Raw genomic sequence first — 21,880 nt, 5'->3', positions numbered from 1 at the left:
CTATCACAGAAAGACTATTCCAGAAGTGAGTGCACATCATAGTACAAATGAGCCTGTAAATAGCCATCCCTTTTTATAGGAGTGTGGGAGCCGGAGAGGGATGAAGGTAGACTTGACGAAAAGATGATTTTGATGTGTGGCTGATCTCGGTTGGATGCCTTTTTGAAAGTGCGCTGAGTTAACTTTTCCCAATTTTCTCCTTATGAGCTCCAGCCGAAGAAGGATTTTGACAGCTTAAAACCCTCCGCTGCCCGTGAAACATTACCCAGCTGTGGTACTTGAGTGCTATTTGATTATATGTGTGTTTGTGTGTATTAAATGCGATCGGGGGGTTGCAGATTACATATGACTAACCGAAATGAAAAGCTATACCCACTGGGCTATGAAAAGTGTTAGTTACGGCATCTGCTGAGACAGCAGTTAAACAACTATAACCCAGTGTGTTTCTCAGTGCTGGTTGCAGAGCTGTGATGCTGCTCTGTGTACTGATGTGTATTCTTGTTTGTTTACTTCTCCCCAGGAGGGCCCCTGCAGACAGCAGTTGTGCCAGGCACTATGAGGCAGCAAGCTTGGCCTGCGAGAGCGGAGAAATCACCCTTCATCACTCTCGGCCAGGCTGGACAGCGGAAGAAATGTACAAAGCAGCAGCGCGTGCTACAGCAGAGGCGGGCTAATACACACATCTGAGCGTACAGTTGAAAGCAAATGGGAAGGCCAGAAAGAGACTGAAAGAGGGGAGTCAGTAACTTAGACTGTGTCCTTTCTAAATGGCAAAGTGGACTGGGCCACATTCAGAGGCAGCGATGTCCTTGTTAACACATTGTCCTCCATTAGAAGCTCCTTGTTAGAAGTTGCAAGTTAGTCCCAAACCCCTGTGAGGCTACAGAGCTGAGGGGACAAGGAAAGTAAAAACAGAGGACGAAAGCGAGACAGAGCAGGGAAAAAGGAGACTGTCACAGGCCCTCATGCAGGCGCGTAAGAAGTATGTTCTGCTGGGCTTGTGTGCGTGCTGCTGGCTGGTCCTCTTTTACTGGGGTGGAGGAGTCCAGCTGCGTCTACTCCGCCTGCTGACACGCCACCGGGGTGATGTGATGCGCCCCTGGCCCAACTGGACCGACAGAGCCTTTTTGCCCCGCTATGCCCACTTGGATGAACTTCAGACAGACCCTGGGATGGCAGAGTCACCCCGCCAGCGGCGCCAGGCATGGTCTGCCATTTATAAAGACAGCCGCTGTCGCATGGAGACCTGTTTTGACTTCTCTCGGTGTCGCCGTAGAGGAAGGGAAGGGTTCAGAGTGTACATATATCCATCGGAGAAAAACGACCGCGTGTCGGAAAGCTACAGGAAGATCCTAACATCTATAGCCGAGTCACGGTACTACACCTCAGACCCCCGTGAGGCATGTCTGTTCGTGCTTGGTATAGACACCTTAGACAGGGACCAGCTATCAGGACAGTTTGTGCCCAATGTGGATGAACGTATCCGTGGTTACCCATTGTGGAATGACGGGCGGAACCATCTGATTTTCAACCTGTACTCAGGCACATGGCCTAACTACACAGAGGACCTGGGCTTCAACATTGGCCAGGCCATCTTAGCCAAAGCCAGCCTCAACACAGAACATTTCAGGCCGGGCTTTGATGTCTCCATCCCTCTCTTCTCAAAGGATCACCCGCAGAAGGGCGGAGAGCGGGGCTGGCTGGTGAGGAACACAGTTCCACCACGAAGGAAGTACCTGCTGATGTTCAAAGGGAAGCGCTATCTAACGGGCATCGGCTCAGACACAAGAAATGCGCTTCATCACATTCACAATGGCAAGGACATTGTGTCGTTGACAACATGCCGCCACGGGAAGGACTGGGAGAAGCACAAAGACGCCCGCTGCGACCATGACAACCTGGAATACGAAAGGTAAGATGGGCCACAGTGAATGTATGAGTCAATGTGGCATTATATAAGGATTCATAAGAAATGGTGGAAAGGTTTATATTTTTTATTAAGAAATACACAATGGGGTTGTTCTGCTTGCCTTCCCGTTTGAACTTTACATGCTGTTTTATTGGTCTTTTAGATGTAGCTGATTTTCTACAAGCAGTGTCAGGGGTAGCTTTCGTGTCCCACTGGTTATTTTTGTCTCTCTTTTATTGCTGCACACTTTTTGACTGCCTGAGCTTATGATATTTGGCAGTTGCATCCTAGATCAAAGATTTTAGACACTAACTCACGTTTCAGGAAATTTAGATTCAGGTCACAACTTCCAGCGATCCTTTTTATTCTTAAAGTATATTAGTCCTATTAAAGGGTGATTGTAATGTGTCTAACTTGTGGTAACTGACCTTGAGCACCCTTACTATTTAGGGTTTCAAATATATTACAGTGTGATAGATGGGCAAATTAGGGAATTCAGCCAAAGTGCACATGCAGTTATTTCCACTTTGTGTTTTGTGTTTAATAATACAAGTCCAGGAAAAAGCATAGCTGCAGCTAATGAATTACAACTGGAACTGCTGTGTGAAACGAACCAAAGCAAAGGTCAGCGCAAAGAATGGCTTTCCCGAAATCTGTTAATAATAAACTGCTGTTGGGTTTAAGGGTGCTATTTTTCTTTTGTTCAGACCGTCCATGTTTTTCACGGCAAGATGTTCTTGCTCGTGTTGCACCGAGAATGCTTGTCACTGTTACTTAAGTCAAGACAAAGAGGTGGGGAGGATAAAACGCATTGAGAAATGAGCTTACAGCAACATCTAAAGGGCTTTATTGCTAAAACAATATTAATGTCGGGATGTGACATGTGAAAACAGGTTGAACAATGTCACAACTAACAAATTATATATTTCCACTGAGGTCCTGTGTGCTGTTTGAAGCTCTTCACCCAGTGGTTTTTCGCCCATTGTCGATTTAATAATGAAAAGCTTTTGGAGACACACCCATCGGCTTTGTACATTTCGCAGCAGCAGCTTGGTAAACATGTCTTTTCCTCCCTGTGCCTCCCCCCCTTGCTCATTTTTCCAGTCAATTAGAACCATGTGCGTCGGAGCTGATCACTACCTTTCATCGTGCGTTTCTTACAGTTGTGCACTGTGAAACATCAGCATAAGCTGTTCACACCTCAGTCACATGCAAACCTTTTTTTTTTTTCATTTTTGCTGGGTGTTCAGCTTTTGATTCAGTTATAAAAGAAAAACAAAAAAAAATCAAATGACTCAAAACAGGTTTATCTGCCAACGGTTGCCTTACAGCTGACACACAGGTCAACATCAACCAGACATTCAGGTTTTGGTTTACAGGAAGAATAATTAGTGCTCCTGAGCACAAAAAGCCTGAAATCCAGCATCAACACTTCTTTTTTCTGTTTACTGTAAAGAAAACGTTACACCCTGGTAATTGTTATGGACGTATTAAATGTGGAGTAGCTGTAGACCCCAGTGGCTGTTTCCATGCTTCTTAATTTGTTTTTTTTTTAATCAACTTTTAATAGCTTTTTTCATTAAGCAGGAGTAAATGTAATCATTTTGTATGGAGCAATCAAATATATGTTCAGTAATGCAATTCTATGACTATAGTCTACTTTTTTGTGCAATTTTTATTATCTTTTATTATTCTTTGCAGTAGCATTTACATAGAGATGAACAACACGGGCGTCTCTTTTTCGCTTCCCACTTGCTGAACTTACACTTTGTAATAAAAGTCTCTGCAGCTGAAGTGCTGACAGAGCTTCTCATTATAAAGTCAGTGCCTGTCCGTTCATAGAGACATACCATGGTATTCTGATGGTGCAGAAAATTTGGAGAAAGGAGATGATGGATTCCTGCAAAGAGCAGGAAAAGAATTAGAGGTAGAAGTTCGAGTCACACCAGACTGTCAAAGCATGGCTGTATTGGGGATAACAGAATAAAACTGCAAAGCAAATTTTGGAGGGCCTATTAACATGTCAGTATACTAATATAATGAATATGGAAAGTTGTGGTGGCACACTATACAATATAATATAATTTGCTTCAAATTCCATAGTCTGTTGGTTGATCTGATCCAGGAACATGCTATAGACTATACCGTAGGCTTGTTTACATTGGAGGCATGGGGATGGAGCTCTGTAAGACTTATGAATGAATTCATTTATTCCACTCAGCCCACTACTTAAACACCGGGTGGGGAGGTGGGAGGGTTATGAGGAGGTAGGGAGGATAGTGGGGGATGAGAGGCAGTTCCAATGTAAATCTGTGGTAGAGCAACGGCTCTGAGGGTGCAAGGGTGCGAACGGGGGAGGCAAATGGAGACAGCCGTCATTTGTACAAAAAAAGTTTTAAAAAAAGCTGATTTAAAAAGAAACCTTTTCTCCTTTTGTATGAATTCTCTCTCTGTGGTGAATTAGAGATGAGAGGGGATGGGAGCAGGGGGAAGGTGCTGGATCATCTCTCTTGTTGCATCCTTTGAATTTCCCTCTGGGGGAAAGAAAAAGGGGGATTTCTGCAGGGAGAACATGAGAACCGTGGTGGCCGTTGAATTAAGATGTGTCAAAGAAACAGGAGAAGGAGAGAAAAACTGCAGGAGCAAGATTTAGATCGCGTAGCAACACATCCTCGTTACTCCATCTGTCTGCAGTTACATAGTTTTCTTCTTTATTTTTGATCAAAAATGCAAGTGAAAAACGACTGCTCTACTCCTAATAGGCCGTGTCACTGGGAAAGCATGCTTCTTTGTTTGTGACTGTCACTGCTATACACGGCGTGCATGAGCTTGTGTTCGCGTTTGAGACCGCGTCTTGGTTAATGAGGCTCTTAGAAGGTAGCACCAGGTTAATGATCGCCTGCATCTGGTACACCAGCAGATTAGCCTTGAGAGACCTGGACAATCGGTGACATAAGCAACCCATGGGGGGGGGGAAAGGGAGGAGGAGGGGAAGGAGGAGGAACTAGGAAAAAGGGGGGGGGGGACTCAGATGGAGCGAACAGTCGAGCGTCATGACATAATTTTTCTGCCCCAATAAAAATCCCCCTCCCCCTTTTTTTAAATTAGAAAATGATAGGAATGCAAAAAGGTTTCCTTCTGGGTAAACACTGGCTCCTCGTTTTGTTTTAACAGTAAAAATATATGAAGTTTTATAAGGAAGAAATGCTATATGGGTGATGAGATTGCATTCACTAATGTATCTCTTGCCTTTAATTGCTAAACAGCTTTCAGTATAAAGTCATAGCTGGTGGATATAAAGGAAAAAATAAACTTTTTAGTCTATGAGTCTATAGAATACATATTTTTTACTGAAGAGTCTGAATGTTAGCAATTTGGTGCACAGCATGCGTAAATGGTAATAACATTGCAACTGAGGTAATAATATAAAAGCTGCGAATATCAAAAGTCCTACACTTTGAAGGTCCAAAACTGTGATACATTTGCACAGCTCATAGGCTCAGTTTCCAAATTGGAAAGCAATATTTTTACACGTAAACACGTTCATGCATACATTACATCTTTTTTTTAATTAACCCCTTAACACAAGTAGCTTAATTTGTGTTAAGGTAATTGTGTTCCTCACTGACTCACAGTAGTTTACACCAAGAGGATTAAGCCTACAGACAGTCTGTGAAATTTGTCTTGAACATAATATCACCAACTCAAAATTATTTTGACCCTCGGCTCGGCCCATAGATTTAGTAAAAAAATATAAAAAATATCTTGTTGCCATAGAGGATAGATTTAGTTTTGTTTGCTGAGGTTTAAAAGGTTAATAATTTCATTTCTGTTTACACTTTAAACCAAAAAAGAAAGAAGAAAAAAAAAATCAACATTATCGTCAAGGATGTTTTTTCAGCATCAGAAGTTGAAATTATACCTTTTCATACAAATGTCTGAAGTTTATCCTCAGTATACCTCGCCATATCCACTGTGTGTAACACCAATAGAAGTTTTACCTGTTTTACTCTGTCTTTATGCTCCTAAAATGTAAGTAAGTCAGTAAATTTTATTTATATAGCACATTTAAAATTAAACTGCTTTACAATAAAAAATAAATGAAACACACGAGGCTTTCGATACATTCATGCTAAATACTTTTGTACTTTATACATAATATAACAAAGCAACAACCTTTCCTTCAGCCACCGTACCAGACAGCAGCCGGTTCAAAAGCATTCTTAATAAAAGCTATGTGTCCAGCTTAGATTTAAAGACGGTTTGCTCTAAAATGTTAGGTTATATTGCGTTTTTGTTGAGTTTTGTATAAGTGTTGCACTTCTGGCTTAAGGGAAAATTGGTATCTCCGTGGAAGTCCTCAAAGTACTTTTTTTTCATTAAGGGTTTGTTAAATACCTTTGTCGCTGCCAATTCTATTAACACAAAGTCACTCGTTAAAAGTGCAGAACAATTGGTAAATTGGACCCAAAGAATCCCATTAAAATGTGCCATAGGGAAAAGGCAATCTGAATAGGAACAGAAGGTGCCTGGAAATATTTTTTGGTCCGATTTTACTGGTGTGGAACTTTGAGTGTGTGTGTGAGAGAGAGAGCATACATGGATTATGGATGATAGGGAGGGAATATAGAATGAAATAGAAAAGAGACAAGTTGGAGATAGGACACAGTGGTACCCAAGGCATAAGAGTAGCAAGATAGAAAGGAAGAAAAGAAAAATGCCATGTGATAAATATTATAAAAAGAAAAAGTTGGAGGGGGAGAGAGAGACTGGGTGATACCGCAGGCAAGTTGAGGAAAAAGCGAGTATCAAACAGGGCAGGAGGGAGGGTGGCAAAGTGGGAGAGAAAGACGGGGAAGAGGAAGAGGGAATTGGAATAGTGGCGATAGTTGAAGCAAGGGAGAAGCAGCGCTGCAGCCTAATGGCCTAGTTTCCCTCGCTTTATAGAATTCTCTAAGAAAGGGTTGGGAAACGTGCATTGTACAGTGAATGTAAATGAGCAAGAGTGCGAAAAATCGAGAGAGAGGGGAGAAAGAAAGGGAGAGAAACGTACAAAAGGTGCCGCCAAAAACACTGAGTTCTAAACTTCCAGCTAAGAAGTGTGTTTGTGACGTGGTGGCTTAACCAAAGATGGATAACACAGGAAGAGGATGAGATTTCAGTCGCTCAAATGCTGTGCATCACTGTTAGTTTTAACTGCGGTTGGTTTATATAAGTTCTTGAGTTGGAAACCGATGGTGATTATTGATGACCTCCCTTGAAGGAGGCTGAGGTTGTTGAAGGCGAAAGAGCTAGCAATCAGACTTTAGAACCTGGGTGAGAGTTCAGAATGAATGTAGCATACTAATCGGACAAAACAGAACTGAAGGAATTTTCAACCCTAAAGTTAGAAGGAAAAGCTGCAGCAATGCTCCCAAGCCTGTGTGATTCGAAACGGATAGGTGCAATCTGTTCAGCTGTCATGTGCTTGCAAATGGGTAAGAATTCCTAAACTACGAAGGGTTTCGGTGCAGTTGATGAAAAGTGAATCAAGGCTGGAAAGGAAGGTAGTGCTGTTGTTACCTGCTGGTAAACGTTGAAAAAAATATAGCAGCGTAGTTACTACTTCCGCACAAGCGCAATCTAAATTAATATGTGGGTGGGAACATGCATAATTATGTGTGTGTGTGCCTGGATCTGTAAATGCAATATGAGAAAGTGCAGTTTAAGATTTTGGCAAACTGAATAAGAAATGCTGCAGCCCACTGCAATTAGGGCCTGTGAAATTGTACCTCTGGAGATGCTGTGGTTTGTGTGTGCGTGTGTGGTTTGTGTGGCCCATATCTGCTGTCTCTGTTTAAAATACTTGGAAATGAGACGCAGCCTTGATTCTCTGGCACTTCTACACTCCATCCTCCGTTCTTTTCCTCCTCTCAGGCTCATGTCTTTCTAATCCCACACATCGGTCCTCTCCCCTCAGTGCTTTCAACAAGTCTTGTCATATATATATATTAAATTAGACAGTGCCTCAAAGGTTGTATCCAGGGCTTAAGATTAACCTGCTGGCTCACCCACAAACTTACTGGTTTTAAGTTTGCTTTAAATCCATTATAATCAGTACTTTCACAGTGGATCAGATGGCTGTGAAATGTGGAAAGGGGTCACTAATGACTGACCTGAAGAATTAAGTCAGAACAATCTATCCCAATATGTCAATACTGGGCAATAAGTGAATAATTAACATGGCCGATAGATTAAGACAGGCGAAACACCCTTCAACCATGTTATGAGTGTAGACGTTGCATACTTTGTCCACCGGCGAGCACTCTGCAACTTGTCAACATATGTTTGGAAATCTAAAACGAGATGCATAAACGAGCAATAAAACACAAATAAAACACATAATTCTTTAATACCATTGTCATAGTGTCTTAGTAAGGGATCATAAACACCAACATATTTGTTTATGTTTCATCTGTCTAAAAGAAAGGAAAACTATCTGCAAATATCACCAAATATCGGTACTGGTTTTAAAAATGTGCTTCCAGACAAGTTAGCATCTGTTAGCAAAGTTAGCAAAATGCTGGTTTTTCTTTAGCTATCAGAGATTGCCATAGGGTCACCAACCAGTCTCTAGCCCTGTGTGACTGAGACCGAACTAATGAAACTATGTAGTTCCTCTAAGCTCCACCAAGTTTTAATGTCTTTATTAATGTTATTTTCTTGGTTTGATTACAAGTTTCAGGTTTCAATTCAAGCTCATTGTGTCTGAGTGTTGTCTCATCTCATCATTATAAAAAGCCCCAAAAGCTCTGATTAATTATCTAGTTAACATAACCTGGCAGCTTAACAGACAGAATTGCGTAATTGCAGTTGGTGGAGACCAAAGTGGAACTAAAAGAAGTATGAAGGAGGCTGGTCTAGCCTCAATACTGGTTTTAAGTATGAGGATAATAACACCTTTTGGATTTTTTCTTTAACCTTGGTGTCTTTCAGGTTAAAAAAAAAGTGAATTTCTTTCAATTTTGTCATGCAGCACACAGTTTTCTGTTTTTTTCTGTAACATATATTGTGATCTCACTTCCAGGAATTATTGTGGACCGATAACACTTGGCCAAGGAGTAATTTGTAAGCTTGATTTGACTCTCAATTCTTAGTATTTAGATGGTTATTATTGGTTTTAGCCAAAAATGTAAGGGAGGGAGGCACATTTGTAAGGTCACAAACCAATCCAAGTTCACTGTATCTAGTGGAAATGATGTCTTTGGCTGTATTTCTTACTTGGAAAAAGATTTTTTTTGGCAGTGGTCTTTGAAAGTTTCCAATCGCTGCTCATCTGGACTGATAAACAACTTTTATTCCACATAGAATTGAATTACATTTTGTATTTCTGATAAAGGATAAGCCAGTTGCAACCTGCTTATCATTTGCCTTTAAATGTTTGCGTTCCAGTCTTTATGCAGCCATTGTTTTCTCAACCGCTGTACTCAAAGCCTCAAACCTCCCACTTCCTAAACGCTATTATTTCCATTTGAATTTTTACCAAACCTGCTTCTTCAGTTGTTTAGAATAGCTTGTAATTTATCCGTCCTGTCAGAGGGCATTCATTGTAGCTAAAGCTTGTTGTTTGCACTGTCACCCAAGCAAAACCATCGATGCTGGAGCCACAGCCCTACATGAGTCAGCTCAGGTCTCAGCAGCTTTGTGCTGCATCAGGTCTGGAAAACTCCAACAGCAAACCCCCCCCCCCCCCCCCCCCCAAAAAAAAGGTAGACACATCTGCTCCACACAGGCTTTACTTAACATTTAAGAGGTCTTAAGTTGAATCCCCACATTAAAAACAACAGCAAATCTAATTTCACACAGACAGCACATACACATGTGAGGATTTTACAGCTTACTGTAATCATTCTTTCTCCCCCTAACTCACACCTTTTTTTGCATGTATCCTCTACACGACCCCTTCACTTTTTTCCCTCATTATATTTCCTTCCTTTTCTCATTTTTTCAGACTGTACTGTATACAGTCCTGCAGTTGACTGCAGGCCTCCTTCCATCTTTCTGAGCTCCGGTATGCATAATTTATGAAAAGACCCAGCTTCTCCATGAAGGCAAACTTTTTTGACAGCACAGCTGTGTGTTTAGTGTTGCACACAATTGTCCTGCATGCAATTGTGCTAATCACATGCTGCATACAAGCCCGGACGAACAGTACCCGCTTTTGCTTCTGACTTGCTAATCTATGCATTCCAGTTTTGACACCATGCTCTCCCGAACCCCATGCACGTTTTGATAAACCCTTTTTTCACCCTGCAAAAAGTAACAAAGGGAAATGTATTTATTCAATCCACACTTCAAGAAGTTACAAAGTTTTGACCACTGTCTGCATATCTGTCTGTGCACCTTTTTCAGTCTCCTACATCCATCATGGATTGATTTTTGTATTTCAGCTAAGGTCCCTCGTGAATGGTTTATCAGTGGTATATAAATCATTTAGGTTTCCTTTTTCCAGTTTTCAAACCTACTGACTTAAAATGTAACATAACTGTTAGTGTGCATAAGGAAGATGATTATCAGAGTTTTTTTTATTGTTGCACAAAGGAGACTAACTTTCCCCCTGTTTGAATCCTTGTTCTTTGCAAGATAACATGCTGCACTTAATGGACAGGCACAGGAGAGGATTTCTCCTTCTCATCTAACTTTGTAACATCGGCAGAATATGCATGGTTTATAAACTGGAGAGCTTTACACCATAGCAGCATACATTTCTCCAATACTCATAAAGTATGTCAGTGCCCATAAAGCACTGATAAATGTTTTATTTACCATCAGTCAAACAAATTCTAGTGGTGTTGTAGTGGAGAGTAGTCTTTTATGGTAACATTGTTAGAATAAGGTCCAAGACATATGAGATACAACTAAATGCTTAGATAACATTAATAGTTTTGTAACACTCCAGCTCCTCTGTATCTAATTTTAAACTAAAACATTTCACCTGTCAGTAGAGGCACCTGATCATAAATCATAAAGTGTAGTCACATTGTCATATTTTGTAGCAAATATTATCCAGGTGCTTCGAACTGGATCACCTTACCTGTAAAATCCTCTGTCTGCGGTATGACCTCGCTGCGTTCACACGTGTGAAAACAGCGACGGTTTAAAAATAATTCCGTTTTCTTCTGATAGCCTTCAGCAGTTTGGAAGCAGTAGTATTTTTTTCTGAGGTCACGCGGTTACAAACTATGTCTAAACAAATCTTGACAGAGTTCATCTCAGTTTATTCCAAAGGAGCTCAGGATCTTTAATACACACTGTATAAGGAGGGGGCTTATCCAGAGCCCGTCTCAACGATGGCTCTGTTTCGCACTGATAATACGGGAGATTTGGCTTAAAGTTATAACTTTAGTTATGACTTGAGTAGTGAATCTAATTTTTCAGTAGAAATAATTCAGAGCAGAAGGCCAACCAAAGTCATATTTAATAAGATTCTTCTTTGGGGAACTGATTATAGCTTGGGGATGAAACATTTGCCCGATGGCATATTACATCTGAATTTATTGTGCAGTTTATGTTGGGAGTCAAATTGTATGCAGAAACACTTTTTTTTTTAAACCTTTTAAACATGACTTTAGGTTCCACAAAAACTAGAAAAAAAGCTTTGAGATGAATGTGTCGAGGTTTATAATGTCATTGGTCGTTTTTTTAATAGCAGATTTAGTGTATAAAGATTTGAGCTTGCTTTGGCCTTGAAAATGTTCTTTCCCGTCAACCTCTGCCAGTGAGTAAACTCATTCAGCTTTTCCGCTCTCAGCTCTTCGTTCTTCAGTCGTAGCAAAGCTATACGACTCCAGTAAGTGCGAGTGGGTGGTTCCACTCTGTCAGGTGCATATCAGGTTTCTCAAGAAAGACCGTTTGGCCCAGGGGCTCTCTCACTGGTGTGGATGTCCTCTTAATGGGTGCCCATTCAGTGCCCTAATCGAGCCCTTTATCAACCCCGGCTAACAACGTGGCGATCATAGCAGAAAAAGCCTGGAGCGACTGTGCTCGCTTTGTCCAGGCCAACTGGAGCGTAAAAGCTTTGACAATGACAATGCAGTTGGGAGAGAGAAAGAGAAGGAGAGAAATGTGCAGGGAGACATTTCTCATTCCTTATGCAGTTAAGGAGCCAGCCTACAGCTCAGAGGCCCGATTTTCACATGTTTACTCTTTCTTAATAGCATCTATTTGACCTTTGACCCCAAGCAGCACAATCTGTGAGCATTTGTAGCTTAGTCATTATCAAGAGAAGGGAGGTATGTGATTGCTGATACATCTCAGTCTTTCTTTCTTTTGGTCATCAAAATTGTGAGGCGTCAAGGGAAAAATTTTCACATTTCTGTATGGCTGACTCATTTAAACCACCTGACCTCAACAGAAACAAAGAATGCTGAAATTGTTCAGGTTTCAAAGTTCAAACCATTAATGTGAAAAGAAGCCAGCAGGCATATCATTACAAAAAAGACACGCAGCACTCAGACCAGATTTCGCTGCAATTAGGCTGTCCCAAACACATTTTGAAGAATTTTTTTTTCCCAAGCACTTTCTCAGAGGACGCCCAAATTGCCTGAGATATCTGCCGTAAAATTAGGTCAGAAAATATTGTGTAGTGTAAGTTTGCAATAAGATGAAAAAGCTTTTTAATAACCGCTTCTTTTTTGCCCTCTTTGATGTAGAATGAAGGGCTCCGATTGGCTGGTCTTCAGATGAATGACTGATACACAGTGATAATCCCGACCACTGGAGGGTTCAAAGGACTCGCTAATATATGCGGCACTATCAACATTAACATGATCTGTGTATCTCATTTTTTAATAACGCGGTGGTGGTATTGGGGTTAAACAGGGATTTGGATGGGGGGCTACCCAAGCACCCTCTAATATGTTTTTATGCAAACTATTTGATAACCTTCAGTGTAATTACTTGATATTTCACTTACGTGCCATTCTTTTATTTGAGTGTTTGTAGCACTGCCTAATTATTTTATATATATATATATATATAAAATAATTCTTTCCACTTAGTGGATGCCACATTTCTCGGAGCCATAATAATATTCTGACACTAATATCTTTCACATTAAAATAAGAGCTGCAGCCTACTGACTGTCATACACCTAGTTTTTTGCAAGCTATTTAATCATAATTACAAGGTCAGCTTTCAAGATTATTGTTTTATCTTAAATTATTGATATAATTTCAATTATTGTTTGACTCTATATATCCATACTCTACTGAGACAGAGGTGTCACTTTGAAAACCATGTCTTCTAGAGGGGAAAGCAATCAGTCCCACAATGTGTAACTTAACTGAGAGCTTACAGCTTGTTCATTACATGGGGTGTAATCTAGTGTTTCTATGTCAGATGGACATTGTAATTTAACTCTATCATTTGCTCACTGTGGACTACGTTCTGGGACAGTAGCATAGACAGTAGAAAACATGGAGGTGGCTACTGGGACATCACCCATTGGTTTGTCTGGTTTTGAAGCCTTGAGGCAAGCGTTTCCATGGAGGCCATCTTGGTTGCAAAAAATTGAATGCGATGAGTGGGGGCAGGTCTGACTGTGAAACTGCACAAATATTGGGTAACCTCTTGTCAGCCAATGAGCATGTGGTTTTAATAATCGTAGATAACGCTTCATTTTGAAAGATTTTTTGACCGAGGTTTACAAAATATAGAATTTCTTATCTTATCTTGACCCAGAACTCGACAGGAAAGTGTTTACAGAGGTTCAAACACAGCTATCACCATGTAGCTTTCGAACAGAATGCAGGTTTAAATGCAGGTTTAACGCATTTCTGGATTGGGTTGATTCATTATTTATTTATTTATTTATTTTACATCCTGGAAGCTACATCCACGTTTTATACTATTTTGGACAGTGGTAGCAAAGCATTAATATTTTTATTTTTTTTTTATTTTTTTGTGTGTTGCGTTTGCATGCAATGCTATTCTCTACATTTTTGCTAGCAGTGAGGAAAAGCTGAGTTTGTTGTTAGTGCAACTAATTAAACAACTGCACGGCATTTTGGCAACGCAGGAAAGTCTTGCTTTGCCCTCAAGGTCCAATAATGACGTGGTAGAAAGTGAAAACTATGAATAGGAAATTACACCCATTCCATAGCACCAGCAGGTGTAAAAAAACCCAAAACAAAGCAAGTACACAAGGGTGGTGCTGAAGATTTTGATATGCTATGCTTATTCGAATACTGATCCTTTATTTCACACAAGAATTGGCCACAGTGTTTGCAGGAGTATCACAACAAAGGCTGGATAGAATAGAGGCCGTACTTATCATAAGAATAAGGGAAACTTAACTAGCCGTCGCTTGTTATATTGAAAAAAGTTTTTTCCAATTAGTTTTTGTGCTACCTGTGCTGCATGCAAGTCAACACTGTGTGTGGGCAGTGCAGACAATAAAGCCCTTTCTTCCAGAAACAAATATTCCGACAGTTCTCTCAGAAGAAGCCTTGCTCTCCGCTTGCTGTAGCCTCTCAGTACAAGATGTGCTCTTTAATTGCCAGTTCTGCTCTTTGAAAAGGCATACATGGGTGGCACAGCTTGTCTGACCTGTGCTGCAAATCCTGCTTAAAACTGAGTCATTTTCAACTTTCTTTTTCTTCTATAAAGTGATATGCTTGTGTTTCTCTTCTGTTTGTGTTCCTACCGAACTGGCTCCCTCAGTTCCACTTCACTTCATCATTTTGGTGTTTGAACTTTCATTAGAAGTAGATAACAGAGAGTTCAGGGACTTTATTGGATCGTGACCTGTCTCGCGTGCCCTTATCTGAGGAGTGTATAGCGTACTGTTACCTCAGGTACTTGTATTAACAGAGTACACTGGGTACTTTTTGATCAATAAATAGCAGTTTGTAAAGGGCAGCCAGAACATCAGTGGAACACAGTCTCTCCCTTAAACTGTTACAATTTCAGAAAGGCTTTGAAATCAGACCTACAATACTTCTGCTCTTGGCCTGTTTAACCAACTCCTCTATAACCAGAGGAGAAAAGCCTGCATTTATTGCACAAAGTGGACATAACAAGTGACTAAAGATCTTTTTCCCATTTTATTTTTGTTATTTTTATGAAGATAGGGTAGAAAGAAGATATGCTTTTTTTAAAAAAAATAAAAAAAAGTCCCCTTTTTATTTGCTTCTTTTGCAATGCAATGCACTCTTTGCTGGATGGAAAGTGTGTGCATCAGTATCTGCGTGCTACTGTTGCCAAGCCCAACAGCAGACAATGCAGTATGTGTGCCCCAGATAAGGGCTTTTATTCTGCTACCTAGCAGATGAAGAATGTGTAGATGATCATGAATTTCTCATGAGTTATGCTGTTGAGCTCTTATTTAATGATAGCCATGCTGGGGTGGGTTCTGAACCTCTCACTCGTCTCCCTCCTCATCACCTCTGATGAATGGGAAAACAAGTAACGGGAGAAGCTTCCCCTTAGTCGCTCCAGAAATGTCTTTTGCGGTGCAGTCTCACAGAAACTGCAACATAGACACAAACTCTACAAGCCACAGTTTCACTTCCGAGTCCGTGATGTATGGCCTGCTGCTCTTCTTGTCAGATGGCCTACTACACTGAACACTCACCTACAGCACGCTACAAAACAGCTTTCCTCCAAATGGCACAGCACCGAATATACAAATACTGTCAGGTTTGCCTGCCGTGTGAAAAATGGGCTTTATGTTGCCTCCGCCTGCTTGGCCCAAAAGACTCCTCTCTAGATTAAAACCTCGGCACACCGAGCCCCCTTCACACTACAGCAGGCCCTGACTCATTCCAATCTGACGCTCATTTCAGTCCTCATTTCCTTTACATTATATACACCATTAAGTATATTAAGCCCAAAGCCAGCCAGTGCACTGTCCCATGAACTTAATGATAAAGCCATCTGTGTGCATCTTCATTTCTCAGCAAGCAGGTGCACGAAGGCAGGTTGGGGGGGGACTGCGTAGTCACAATATAGCGACATTTAATATCATTTAAAGTATTGCATAGTAAAGGAGACTTCAGTCAATGCCATGCTAGCAGCTCCAAGAAGCACAGTGGTTCTTTGACCCAAGCTCAAAGAAGAGAGAGACCCAGGATGGGGTTCTCTTTTGACCTCTTAAACTGATGGTGCACTGGTCAAAGATTTCTCTTCCATCTGTCACTCATTGCATAATGAAAATGGCTCAGACACATGTCCTGCCCCAGGGGGGCCTCCTCCCTTTTTGCCCTCTACACACTGTGAGTGAACTGCAAACAGAAATCATAAATCTTTCAGGACCCAAAACTCTTGTACCCTGCAGACTCTAAATAATCTTTAGCAGATAGCTGCTTGTAGAGATTAACTCAAAACGAACACACTAATGTTTATTGTGAAACATGTTTACCGTGTTCGCCATCTTAAGTTGTATTCCCAAAGGAGTAGTATTATGAGACAGCCTCATCCACACGGGATCGGCAGAGTCTGTGATTTGCTTTAACTGTCTGATATCTTTGGTCTGCATTATAAACCTAGCTCACCTGCCACATAATAACTTTTGAGCGTGATGAAAGATAGAAAAATGTATTACTGTATCTGAGATTTGAGTCGGCTACTCGTGTGAGTGGGTCTCTATGTTGCTTCCTCACATTTAAACACAGTAGAATTTGTACTTCATATATTACAAACTTATAAAAAATGTGCATGCAATTGTCTTGGGGTCATTCAGTTTTGTCCTGATCTATTTATTCACTGCTGTGTATGTGTGTACCATTACTATTATTAGCTTGCTGTTGGCATCTACTATAATGACCTCTAGCTGTCTAGTAGTGGCATTCGGTGTCTTTCCCGACCTTTCACCCAGTGCCAAGCAGCAGATTACACACATACGTGCACCTTGCGTGTCCTCACACACTCGTCCGCTCTTCCTTGTCTTTGCTGTGGCTTCTTTTTTTCTACTCGGTCGTTCTTTCAGCACAAGCACGAGTGGTCACACAGGCCGCTGCTCATGTTACTCGCCGTGTGCCCATCTGGCAGTGCCCTGCTCTCCTGGCCCTGCTTCTGTGTTTCCAGCTGTCCCCCGGTGATCACTGTCTCTGTCTCTCTGTCCACTGGCTGCCAGTAACCAGAGCGCCCTGCTTCTTTCTCCATCTAGCGACCTCGCTTATTATAGGATAAGTCTTCATCCTATAATAACACATCTCTCTTTCCCTTCTTTGTCATCTTGCTTTCTACTGTCTATTTCTGTTTCGTATCTTTTAGGAAAACCGTTTTTTTCCCTATTTCTGGCGCTTTTACTGCAGAATTTATTTTGCTGCACTGCTGTCTGTCACCCCGCTGCTCGTCCAGCTGTCTTGCTATCTCTCTATATGAGTATGTAACTTGATCAGGTTCAGTGTGTGAGCACTGCTCTGGTTATATTCACTTCAAAAAGATTACTCTTGTGTCCTCTTTGTAGCTCGTATGCCCCCTTTTTTTTAAATTTATTTTATACCGCTCACAGTGTTAACCTGCTGGTTGCACTTATTACCTCAGGGGATCAACCATTTTCTGGACACTATTAATCTATGTACAGGCTGAAATACTCTGAAATAAGTAGTGAATGGGCCAAAAAACAACAACAACAAAAAGAAAGCAACCAGCCGTTATGCTGATCCACCCTTCCCTAGATGGCTTAAAGCTGTCAGACAATTTAGATACACTTAAGTGTTTGCAGTAAGAGTGTTTGGTACATCCCCAATGCATTACACAACCTTACCTCTGCCCACTTACTATGCACATGAAGCACTTACACACTCTGTCACACTCCATCATGGCCTCTAATAGGGTCTGGCCTGATGGAGTGGACGGGCATGCTCAGCAGACAGTGGGAGAGTGAATCTATATTCAGTCTCTGCACTTCCTTCTCTTCTTCTGGAGCCTGATGAACTCAAGGGATTCTGTGGTGCCAATAAACACCCTCTGATCTATGGAAGCACTCTCCCTGGAATGCAATACTCCTTGGGGCATGGACTTTTTCTTTGTGAAGGTGGAGTGTGTATGAGTGGTTATTTTTTGTTTGTGTGTCTCATACAGAAAAAGGTCCAGTGGTTTGGTGCATGTGTAAATGCATTAGGAGTTTTCTGTGTGTGTGTGTGAGAGAGAGAGAGAGTGTGTGTGTGTGTGTGTGTGTGTGTGTGTGTGTGTGTGTGTGTGTGTGTGTGTGTGTGTGTGTGTGTGTGTGTGTAAGCCACTAAGTGAAAGCGACAGACTCAGAGAGAGAAAAAGAGAAAATGGATTAGATAATGAGTGTGTGCTTTCTGAGCGTTGCAGCGATCAGTTTTCTACAGGGCGACTGCAGCAAATGAGCCAGAAGGAGTAATAATGTTAGTGTCCCATAAAATGCAGTTTCCCATGAGAGTGCCCTCACTGCCAGAATGCCATCATAGGTTAATGCAATGATGATTAAACATGTGTGGCTTTATCGATCCCAGCAGCAAAATTCTCTTCGCTACGAGGTCAGAAGAAGCTGCAGAACAGGTGGTAAAAGGGACATAGTTGCAGGTGTCTTACTCAGTGGCACGCTGGCCCATTGACAGTATTGATTTCTGCACTAATCTGCACTTAAAAAAAACTTTTTTTTTTGGTTCATAATTAAGTGATGTGTTCAGCTTGAGGTTTTCTAAAACATCAAGGGAATTAAGTACAGTGCTGTGAAAAAGTATTTGCCCCTTCCTCATTTACTTTTTGAAGATGTTTCACATCATCAAACAAACTTTAATATTACACAAAGATTACCCAAGTAAATAAAAATGTTATTTTACAGTGTTAAACCATGAACTAAATGTGATAAACAACATTATTTTTAGAAAACTGAATTCAGTGTCAATATCTACATCGCGCCTGATTACTTCCTGTTGAATTAAGAAGAATAGAAGAATAGAGAACCTGTCTCACTGACATCTATCAGTCTGGAAAAGGTTACAAAGGTTTCTAAGTCTTTCGGATTCCAACCAAGGTGAGGGCCTTTATCACAAATGGAGAAAATTCGGAACAGTGGTCTATCAAAATTACACCAAGAGTGCATCAACTCATATAGGATGTCACAAAAAAAACCTGGAACAACATCTAAAGAACTCCAGGTCTCACTTGGCTCAGTTAACGTCACTGTTAACACATGAGAGATCCATAGGAGAGTTCCAAGGTTTAAACCATTGCTGACCAAAATAAACACAAAGGCTCCTCTCACGTGTGCCAAACAAAAACCTTGATGATCCCAAGAGTTTTGGAAAAATGTCTTCCGTGTACTGACGAAAGAAAAGTTGAACTTTGTTAAAGGTTTGAGTCCCATTACATCTGGCATAAAACTAACACAGAACAACATCCCAATAGCCAAACGTGGTGGGGGTATTGTGATGGTTTGGGGCTGCTTTGCTGCTTCAAGACCTGGATGACATGCAGTAATTGATGGAGCCATGGTTTCTGTTCTCTACCAAAAAAATCCTGATTGGAGAATGTCTGGCCATCAATTCATACCCTGAAGCTGAAGCTGAAGCCGAAGCACGAAAAACACCAGGAAGTCTACCTCTGAATGGCTCAGAGAATATTTCTATGTTGGAAAACTCTCCAATGTGGCTGCAAGAATACATTCAATAGACATACCTTAAGACAGGGGTCCAACATGGCTGATTCAAATTGCTAAATTACCTCCTCAACATGTCTTGAAGTTCTCCAGAGGCCTGCTAATGAACTAATCATTTGATTCAGTTGTGTCGACCCAAGGTGATATTTAAAACCTGCAGGACACCAGCCCTTGAGGCCTGGAGTCGGACACCCCTGCCTTAAGAGACCCTACTGAGTAAATTACACCGATCAAAACTCCTACTGGTTATATACATTTAGTGTAGTAGTAGTAGTAGTAGTAGTAGTAGTAGTAGTAATTTTAAGATTTTGGTCTTAATCACCAGGCTGCAGAACATTGTCAATGCATCTCTGAAGCTTACCTGGAGATAAGAGTTGTCTTAAGCAGTCATCAGCATTTTGACAATGAACAGCGTCTAACATGTTCATCCAAACGTTTCCACCCTCACGCCGTGTAAATCTGGACTGCTTCTCTTGTAGATTATCTTGTTCTCTTGATATCTTGATTATTAATCAAAGCACGCTAGACTTATTTATTCAGAGTTTTACTTCAATTTGTCACTACACCTCGGGTTATGAAGTCGTATGGTGACGTTTTTTTGAGGTATTGCTTCCCGAGTTTCATTTCCCCCGTAGCTCTACGGTAACTGACAGTGAGCAGAGAGTGTAATGTCATTTGCACATTTATATAAAAACTCAAACCCAGGTGCAATGAAATGATAAAAGTAGGAGCTTTAACAAGGCCGAGTTAAATCCTCCGAGTGGTTAATCTAGCTTGGGCAATTTTAATGTCGGATAGTCAGTAAAGGGCTTTTTATTCGGAAATGGTAAAAAAAAAAAAAGTTGTTTATATTTTGCTGGCTGTATGCATAAAATAAACAGAAAACAGAAAAAAAGACATGAATATGGGCACATGAATATAATGTGTCCAGTGTGTCTGAAGGCCATTTCTTCTTGCAGGGAATTATAGTGGTAGGCCAAAAGCAGTAAAAAAAAACACCCAGAGGCTTCTTGTCCAAGACCAAAATTTCAATGGAAATTAGCCTGAGATTATGGAAAATTACATTTGATTTTACGTGTGTGGGCTGCTTAACTGTGAGTGTACAATAGTGCTATTAGCCTCGTAACCTCCTAATTCATTAAACCCATAATCAGGCCTTCATTTGTATTCAGATAGTTTTTCCCATTGATTATTGGCTGGAAACTTGCCATCCTGAATGTGTGATCTTCCTGTTTGATTCGAGAGGAGAAAAGAAAGAGGGATACATAGAGAGAGAAAGCATGCTCAGGGCAGAGACCAATTTTTGGTTCGTTACTGTCTCTTTCTCACTGTCTTCCGCCCCCCCCCTGCCTCTGTTCAACCGTCCCTCCCTCTTTCCGTCGCCCCTTATTTCTTACGGTAATGCTCCATTGATCTATGCTGGGAAGAGATAGTGCTAATTCACTGAACCCTGCTCAGCCTCTGCTCTGCCTTGGGCTGATTGCACTAGTTCATCCCTAATGTTTCCTTTTCTCTCTGAGCTTTCCCTGCCTCTCTAAGTTCTAACTAGTGTCCCGGCCAGACGTGTTTAACCCTTCAGCCTTCTGATGCTGCAGGGCGGCTGCCAGCTAACAGTGAGGCAGACTCATCTCTGTGGCAAGTGGTGCTAATGATGACAGCGCCAGACTACAAGTGCCAAGTGAACTGAGATGGCAAAAGCGATGGTTGATGAGCAGTGCTTTCAGCAGTGTGTGCGCACGGGCTGTGAAAAGTTTGCAGAGAAAACTTCTGCAGCGGTTTAACTTTTGGAAATGATAAACTATAGACAAATTAAATTTAACAATGACTCCAAAATTCGGCTTTATTCCCTCCTCATCCGCAGGCGCTTTCATCTAAGGATTCATATAAGTGTATAAATATGAAATGAGGTCTGGGTTTCAGTCATGAAGCTGCTCATTAAGTCGTAGGTACCTCCTGATTAGAGTCCCCCAGCTGCTGCAAAGCTGTGATTGGTGCAGCAAATCATATATATGTACAAAAAAATCGAATGTGAAGCCTGTTATTACCAGCTTAGTTTGACACAACTGAAAAACAGCCAACTCCACAAAACCTAGGGGTGAGAGGAAGACACTAAATAATATACTATATAAATAAAAGAGGGGCTATAACAAATACCCAGGGGAGAAATGCCTTTATTTTGCAGTCAAATATTGGTTTTCTAGTTTGTATTTATTCTTAAATTCATGTGTTCTCTCTCTATCGCTCGCACACAAGCACACACACACTAAACGCCTAAGGCCACAATGCTGCCTCATCCTCTCAGATGTCTCCTGTCCCTTGTTCCCTCACTGCGATATAAGAGTGCTCATTCCTCCTCT

At 41.2% G+C, this 21,880-nt stretch overlaps 1 protein-coding gene across 3 annotated transcripts in view; it reads left to right on the top strand.

Moving 5' to 3' along the window:
- The window catches only part of LOC120726926 (exostosin-1c), an 85,214-nt gene that overhangs the window by 10,582 nt on the left and 52,752 nt on the right, over positions 1 to 21,880 (top strand). For all 3 annotated transcript variants that reach the window (XM_040020966.1, XM_040020967.1, XM_040020965.1), the window contains exon 2: positions 521 to 1,912. In XM_040020966.1, the coding sequence (XP_039876900.1) occupies positions 966 to 1,912 (947 nt within the window). In that variant the 5' untranslated portion in view covers positions 521 to 965. The remainder of the gene's footprint in view (positions 1 to 520; positions 1,913 to 21,880) is intronic.

Source organism: Simochromis diagramma, unplaced genomic scaffold (assembly GCF_900408965.1).
Source record: "Simochromis diagramma unplaced genomic scaffold, fSimDia1.1 OVJJ01000753.1, whole genome shotgun sequence".
NCBI lineage: Eukaryota > Metazoa > Chordata > Actinopteri > Cichliformes > Cichlidae > Simochromis > Simochromis diagramma.
Note: the sequence above shows the minus strand (reverse complement) of the source record. Positions and strands in the feature narration are given on the sequence as shown.